The sequence below is a fragment of the Daktulosphaira vitifoliae genome, unplaced genomic scaffold (genome assembly GCF_025091365.1).
Source record: "Daktulosphaira vitifoliae isolate Bord-2020 unplaced genomic scaffold, ASM2509136v1 Scaffold_2, whole genome shotgun sequence".
NCBI classification, from domain to species: Eukaryota; Metazoa; Arthropoda; class Insecta; order Hemiptera; family Phylloxeridae; genus Daktulosphaira; species Daktulosphaira vitifoliae.
Window position 1 is genome coordinate 45134401 of NW_026099573.1, and position 8618 is coordinate 45143018.

Genomic DNA, 8618 nt, shown 5'->3' on the forward strand with positions numbered 1-8618 from the left:
CGGCTGTAGTCAATTCACTAGTAAACATCTTGAATTTTCTCACGTGCACCAGTGTCATAGGTGTCATCGGCAAATTAATCGTCAATTAGGTACTATCGGCCAAAAGACGAGTAAAGTGATTTCTAGTAGCTCTGCGGGTCCTCTCTCCGACCAGCTGCATTTTCTATCCTGCCAGAGTTCAACACGTCCAAACATTAGCCAAGTATTAATAATCATTTGATATTATTATCTACAGGCTTGACGTTGCTGTCAAAATAATAATAATACTTAATAGCCCCGTGCCCGATACTTTATGCACTGTGTGCAATAAGCTATTGATTCTAATGCAATTCTATTTCGACGGATTCTCCGGTCGACAAACCGGATACGACGCGGAAACATTTCAACCGTGTTAACCGACTCCGTCTGATTTTTCTCCGTATTAATCTATGAAATGACTAATCAACGCATGACTAAACTTTTAAACTGCCAATTCACTAATATTTTCTCGATCGAAATTCAATACACCCAGTCCATTGTGTTGTTATTAATTATCGAGACGCACACGACTCGATACGGTGTCCAAAGAATCAAACGTCAAATTGTTTAATTAATGTTTTGACATTTTTCAGTTTGACTAAAATAATTTACAATGTAAACCGCGCCCAAAGCTCTCTGTACAGACGCCGTGTTACTACATGCTCGTAACTATAATGTTAAATACTACAGTGCGGTAGTTTTTTTTATTATATATATATATATATATTAATATTTTAACGTACATTGTGTTGTGTACGATCTCTGTCAGACATTCCGAACGTGATCAATTACTTCAATACCTAATACAGACAGACACGTTGTACCGAAGCAGTCACGACACCGCGCAGACGCCGTCGAGTACGTTCGACCGGTTTTTCTATTGTACTCGTTGCGACACCGATTTAGATTTTCGATAGATTGTAGATGTTATAATAATTGTTTTCTGGTAGAAACGATTAACGACAACTAGCAGAGCGTTGAAATCTATTAAAAAATATCAAACGTTTCAAAAATCATCTTGCGTGGTTTTTTAATTTGTTGCAGGAGTGTGCACTAATGGCACGGCGCCGTCTGTGAGCAGTATCAATCGAATATTGAGAAACAGAGCGGCCGAAAGGGCAGCAGCCGAATTTGCCAGGGCTGCCGGATACGGTCTATATCAAGTATCACATCCGTACGCTTCTTTTCCGTGGCCGCCTCATCCCCATAGTTTGTGGCCCGGTGTCACGTCCGATGGACAAGCCGCACCGGCAGTCAATACTGGCGGGTTATCGCATACCGGTACGGCGGCCGCTATCGCTGCCGCGGCCGCTGCAGCAGCCAACACAGTGACGAATAACAAAAGTTCACAAATGATCAATGCACACCAGCAATGCATGTTATCAGCTCGAGACATGATGCCCAGACTTTTATGTGAGTATATTTTACAGTGAAATAACAAAATATGGAAAAACTTTTTAAAAGTGACACATTGACGACCATTTTCTATTATATTTACAAGTTTGGATATTTTTTGCGTACACATCAAATAAATTTACTATTGGGGAATGTTGTATTAGAAAATATTTGCAAAAAACAGACCACGAAATAATATTATTTTGCTTATAGTCTTTAAGTTTTACGCATAAAATCAGTAACAGTGTTATTTTACTCTTGTTCGGTGCGGTATTTTCACGAGGTTAGTGTATTTTAATACTGTCGATAATCTAAGTATTTGTTAAGTGTTACCTGGTGCATTCGAGGAAACAACACAATAATTTTATAATTATTATGATTGCATGTCAACCGTGGACCCCATTTAAACACCACGGTTATAATTTTATACTTTAACAAGTTTAGAGCGGCAAACCTGCACCTTAAATTATTCATTTATGTCGTTTTAATAGCAATTAATACCACTTGTGTTTAGTATTAATGTGTATTATCATCTCGTACGGTTACGGAGCCTGTTACTGGCATTTTAAGTTGTTTGAACTACATGCAAATAAATTTCCATTCATCAATCAATTTTTGTTGCCATACAACGTTCATAAAAATTAATCAATAATTTAGTCATTATTAATAAACTTTTTATTTGCGACGAACACATTTTTTTAACGCGTTTTCTAAGCTAAACCACAAAGAACAATGTATACAGATGAAGTCTTAACAGGGTATTTTTATAAGGCGTTNTATCATCTCGTACGGTTACGGAGCCTGTTACTGGCATTTTAAGTTGTTTGAACTACATGCAAATAAATTTCCATTCATCAATCAATTTTTGTTGCCATACAACGTTCATAAAAATTAATCAATAATTTAGTCATTATTAATAAACTTTTTATTTGCGACGAAAACGTTTTTTTAACGCGAATCTGAGTTTTCTAAGCTAAACCACAAAGAACAATGTATACAGATGAAGTCTTAACAGCATATTTTTATAAGGCGTCTATTATTGTGCATGGTGCACAAATTATTATTGTTATAGTGTTAAGTGCGTGTTGCTGTAGGCGTCTTCTGAGCATATTTGTAATGATCATGTAAACGTGCACACACTAATTAGCATCCTGCAATTACGGTTAAGCCACTAAAAAGAATAATCATGAAAATAAATATGAAGCGACTTGGAAAAGTAATATTTTCTAAACTAACCATTAGAAGCACCTCTTGCCCTTTATCGTTGTGTCACATCGGGGCGTTTGTCACTGGGTTCCGTGCAAATAATTACAATTAAATTGTACGTATATGAAAAAAATAATAATAATCGTTTTACCGACACGATTCGACCTACGTCCCCGTTTATCTTTCGGTATTATCTGTTTTCTATGTGTCATTTTCATAGGATATAAAAAATGCATACGCTTCCGGAATATCATGAAGTATCATTCATGTGTACAAATTGCTATGGTCAGATAATTTTAAATAAATCTTTTATTTTTCTGGCGCTACAATTGCAAAAAACAAAGCTAACTTCATCATTAAATCTGAACAACAATCACAATATTAAATAACTCTTTGAAAAATTGAGCAATGTTATGTAACTATTTTACTTTTTTCAAATACAATATTACCTTTTTTAAATATCTATTGACCCGTTTTTTTAAATTCACTATTAATTATTATATTTACTGTTCGCTTTTTATTTTTAATGAGTAGAATAGTGTTATATTTTTTATTCCTTATTAGAACAGAACTACTAACATAACAGAATAAAACATAACTGAAAAATTAAGATTATATAAACAGTTTATATTTTCACAGCAACAGAAGGTGACATTAAAGATGACGAAAGTATCGGAAGTGGAAGTGGTGGCGAACAACCAAAATTTAGGCGAAATAGAACAACTTTTAGTCCAGATCAACTTGATGAGTTAGAAAAAGAATTCGATAAAAGTCACTATCCTTGTGTGAGCACTAGAGAGAGACTAGCTGCCAAAACGAGCTTATCAGAAGCAAGAGTACAGGTAAGCTTGAAGTCTCTAGTGATAAATGTCAAAGGGCTTAAGATCTATATGATTATGTTTTCAGTATAAATATATAAGAAACTTGATAGTATACAACCAGACCTCATAATTTATATCAGTAATAAATGTTATTTTGATATGAATTTAAAAATATTGTTTGTAGCCAATTAAAATGCATTAAAAAAACCAAACATGTGCAAACAATAAATGAAATGTGACTAACNGCCAAAACGAGCTTATCAGAAGCAAGAGTACAGGTAAGCTTGAAGTCTCTAGTGATAAATATCAAAGGGCTTAAGATCTATATGATTATGTTTTCAGTATAAATATATAAGAAACTTGATAGTATACAACCAGACCTCATAATTTATATTAGTAATAAGTGTTATACTGATATGAATTTAAAAATATTGTTTGTAGCCAATTAAAAAAACCAAACATGTGCAAACAAAAAATGAAATGTAACTGAAAAGGTTTAACTATTATTTTATGAAAACTTTTTAATTTAAGTTTGATATTTTATGAATTGCACTTTTATCATTAAAATTAAACATAAACGATTTACTAAAGACATAATAATGTGTTTTAAGTATTAAGGACAACGATCATTTTTCAATCGTACGTAACTGTTTATAACTTTTTTACTGAGATTACCTAAACATACAGTGGAAAAAATTGGCCACCTTAAAATCACATATTTCTATAAGCTTTATAGAGATGTAATATTTTAAAAATGATGCTCAATTTGTATTGCGAATATAAAGTAATTTTAAAAATTGATATTAAATTCAAAATTAGCGAACTTAGAAAGAAAAAGAATAGAAAACTTCAAGATAATTTTGTCATAAATCAGGAGGTATTGGTTTGAACAAGTCAATTGATTTAACTGTTAGCTTTACTTCAGGATTTTTTTTTGTTATAATAGTTANTGAATTGCACTTTTATCATTAAAATTAAACATAAACGATTTACTAAAGACATAATAATGTGTTTTAAGTATTAAGGACAACGAACGTGTTTCAATCGTACGTAACTGTTTATAACTTTTTTACTGAGATTACCTAAACATACAATGGACGAAAATTGTCCACCTTAAAATCAAACAAACTTCATAGAGATGTTATATTTTAAAAATGATGCTCTATTTGTATTATGAATATAAAGTAATTTTAAAAATTGATATTAAATTCAAAATTAGCGAACTTAGAGAGAAAAAGAATAGAAAACTTCAAGATAATTTTGTCATAAATCAGGAGGTATTGGTTTGAACAAGTCAATTGATTTAACTGTCAGCTTTACTTTAGGATTTTTTTTTGTTATAATAGTTAAAAAAAAAAGTGGAATATTGTCTTGACCTCTTTAAAACTTTTCTCCATTACTGTACTGAAATAGCGCTAAAACACGAAATTTCGTATTTAGCTTATTAGTTTTTTGAACCAAATTCACAACTTACGTAGGTATCCCTAGGTCCTTTTTAAAAAAATTTGGAATTGCTAGAAGTTATGATCCTTGTTTATAATTAACAATATTTTTTTATCTAAAAATACAAAACATCTTATTAATTGATATATTTAAGTAAATTTTAGGTAAAAATGAAAATTGAAATTAATGAAAATGTGGAATTTCAGTTTTTCTTTTGACACTTGAGCTTTTATTGAATATCATTTAATGGTTATTTTCAGGTGTGGTTTTCGAACCGAAGGGCCAAATGGCGGCGACACCAGCGCATGAACAAATCACGTCGTTCGACTGGTATGGCGGCCGCTTCAACTGTTTCGGGAAGCAGTGGCGGCTCAACTGGTACTCCCACGCCGCCTGTCGTGTCGCCAATGTCTGATGCCATGACAATCGCAGGCGGCAGCGTAGTGCCGTCTCGCTGTTTGGGAAGTGGCGAAACTAGCGCTTTTCGTTCGCTAGTACCCTCGTTTCGCGATACACCGACCGACAATGGATACGGTTACGCCGCGTCCGAATCGTCTGAAGAGATCAACGTGACCACTGATGATGATGAACCGACGGGCGACGACAACGGTGAACACCGTTCGAATGGATCATCGCCGTATAACAATAACAATAACATCGAAGACAACAGCGGCAGTGATACTCGCAAAGACACATTGACCGTAGACGAACAAAGACAGTCACCATCACCACTTTATCGTTTTTCTGGTGATCGTCAACCATTTTTCGGACTAGGTGATCCAAAATCTGCGGATCATCACCATAACGTATTGTCTTCAATAGCCTCATGGAGAGAAATGGCTGCGTTCACGGCACTTCACCACCGCGCAATGGAATCGGAAGCGGCCGCAAAAGTGGCGGCTGCGGCTGCGGCAGCGGCAGCCACCGGAGTACAACCATTGCAATTAACTAAGTACGACAAAGACAGAGCGTGAAGTACTCATGTGATAATTTTTTATTGGCTTTAGTTAAATATTCATTACATTTTAACTGTTGACGGTGAATTTGAAATCATAAATCATACTACTGTCCAGAATTAAATTATTGTATTACTAAGAATTGATAAAAATCAATTGGTATCGTTCGAAAATCACATGACAATATGTTTTTATTTCATTTCAAGTATCGTTGAAGTAATAATTGAGGTGGTTAAATGGATTTTGTTTTGTAATTATCTAAACAAATCACAAAATGTATCATAGAATTTTAGCTTTTAAGGTTCAACTAATAATTAGTAAAATTATTAATGAAAATAAATTTAGTTTAAGTAGTTATTGAGTGTCTGGGAAATAAAAACATTACTTTATTAGAGAGGTAATGATATCTACATAAGCCTATAAGTGCTTTAGACTTAAAAAACTGTAGTGTAGTTAATATAACTATTGAAATTTATTTTAAAATTAGTGAAGTTTTTTAGTAAAAATTTAAGAGTGTGAATCGTTTTTGTTATTACGAAATAGTATCTGTAAAAATTACTATAATTATAAATATTTTTTTTTTTATAAATATAAGAAAGACGGGGCTACAGTTTTATAAGTCCTTTATTAGTTTTTTGAACGGAAGTATGTTTTCACACGCAAACTATTTTACTACGTCATTTAGCGCACAAATTAACGAGTAAACAGCCATAATTTTTTCGTATTCTTTTTAATAATAAATCTGCAGCTATTGCTAACCAATATAATAGTAAATATAACACATGTAGAAAATACTACATTACAATTCTTAGGAGGAATTTTTAATATGCAGAAACAAAAAAAAGAAGAAAAAACGTTTTTTTGGTTAATTTCAGAAGATGGACGGTTCTTGTCAATAATTACTGTATACAGACTTTATGATTTATAAGATCAATTTCGAAAGGAATTTTCATTTATAACATTTTTAATGACTTTTGAAAATAATGATTTTTTACTCGACCATCTTCTTGAAAAATAAATAGTTCATATTTATCATTCTTCAAAGAAATTAAAGCTATGTTACTAGGATAATTTTGTATTTATTTTTATTCTATTGTCTTGTCTGTGATATATTATTATTTGTTCAGCCTATATGAACATTTTATTTTTTATTTTTTTGTTGTATTAAAAATGTTAATTAATTTTATTTATTCCTATATGCAAATTCAAGTGTAGATACTGTATCATATATTCACTTTTATAGAACTAAGTTATTACAGCATAAAAAGTACGAAATTGTATATATTTAATGCACAATAAACCAAACTATAATGATATTTGTTTTTTTATTTATTTTATACGCAGATAAATTATACGCGGATATAATAATTTTGTCATTTCTACTATATTAGCCATAGTCGTAGAGTGGTGGGGCTAGAAGGTCTTAGCAAAATTGTAAACCAATTACAATATTGACCGCCAAAAATTTAGAAAAAAATATATACATTGTTATATGGAATTAATTTTTGTGAGGGAAAAAAATTCAATTAGTACCCCTCCACAAAAAACCATTTGACCACCCTACGAATATGTTATTAATATTAACCACTGACGCTATCTGAAAGTAGACGACAAATATTGATCCAACTATACTTGGGGCCATTNGCTATCTGAAAGTAGACGACAAATATTGATCCAACTATACTTAGGGCCATATTTATATATTAACAGATTATAATTGAATATAGAAATAGAGTTGACACCTTAAATTGAGGAATTCGTGGAGATGGGTTGAAGCTTAGGAGTCTTAATGTGTTGGGTTGGGTATAATTATTATTGGATATACATTATAATTTTTAGGTATATATGAGAGAGTTGCACAACGTAGGGAGGAATTTCGGTAACTGTATTTTAAATCTTAGATTTTAATTCTTAAAACTAGGACAACTATACGTGGTCACTTTTGATAACCTTAAACTATAAGTATTATACATGGATTTTACTAATAATAAGAAGATTTTAATAGCTACAATTAAGTATTATAATAAAAAAATTTGTTTTTTTATTATTGTGATTACAAAAACAGATTGTTTTTCTAGAAATACATCTAAATTTAAAAATTAAGAATTAATTAAGCTTCGGGAGAAAATAGGTCTCAGGTTGTAGGAAAAAATTCTGTAGAATATTTATATATGTTNTTTTTTAATTTATAGTGCGTAACATAAGCTTTAATTTAACATATGTTTAAAGGACGCAGTATTTTTGGAACAATTTAAAAAGTTGAAAACATTAAATTTTGTGAAAAAGCTACTATTTTGAATACCCCCTGAGGTCAAGTAAAGGCTGAGATTTTCAAAAATTTATATCAAATGAAAGGGAAATACCTTAAGTTTCTATTTAAAATAAAATTGTACTTCGATTCGTTCAATTTTCAAAAATGTATGGCACTTTTAAGAAAAAAATGTCATAATTTACCGATTTTAATAATTATAATTTTTTTGGAGACTTCCAATATACTGGGAAAGAGGAAATTTTTTCAATTTTTAAGGGCAATGTCTTCAACTAGATACAATTCGTGATCTTTAATAGTATTGATCATCTGGATGCTTCGCCTAAAAGACCTGTTGGCCTATTTTTAAATTGTCAAACAGTTTCCATTGTTTTAGTTATACGGCCTTCTAGGTAATGTTCGATGAACGTTTATGTATCACAATTGTTTGCAATTCGTTGCAATAATATAAATGAATATTTTGAATTTTTACAATTTGATTTATAATATTAAAATATTTATTTTTAATTA

At 31.3% G+C, this 8618-nt stretch overlaps 1 protein-coding gene across 3 annotated transcripts in view; it reads left to right on the plus strand.

The window, feature by feature from the left end:
• LOC126899237 (paired box protein Pax-6-like) overlaps positions 1 to 8618 on the plus strand; it is a 40446-nt gene that overhangs the window by 26764 nt on the left and 5064 nt on the right. The window contains exons 5-7 of one of the 3 annotated variants that reach the window (XM_050673853.1): positions 1063 to 1431; positions 3259 to 3461; positions 5144 to 7109. In XM_050673853.1, coding sequence (XP_050529810.1) covers positions 1063 to 1431; positions 3259 to 3461; positions 5144 to 5857 — 1286 coding nt within the window. In that variant the 3' untranslated portion in view covers positions 5858 to 7109. Of the gene's footprint in view, positions 1 to 1062; positions 1432 to 3258; positions 3462 to 5143; positions 7110 to 8618 lie in introns of those variants that run through there. The other 2 variants (XM_050673855.1, XM_050673854.1) reach the window with 2 other exon arrangements.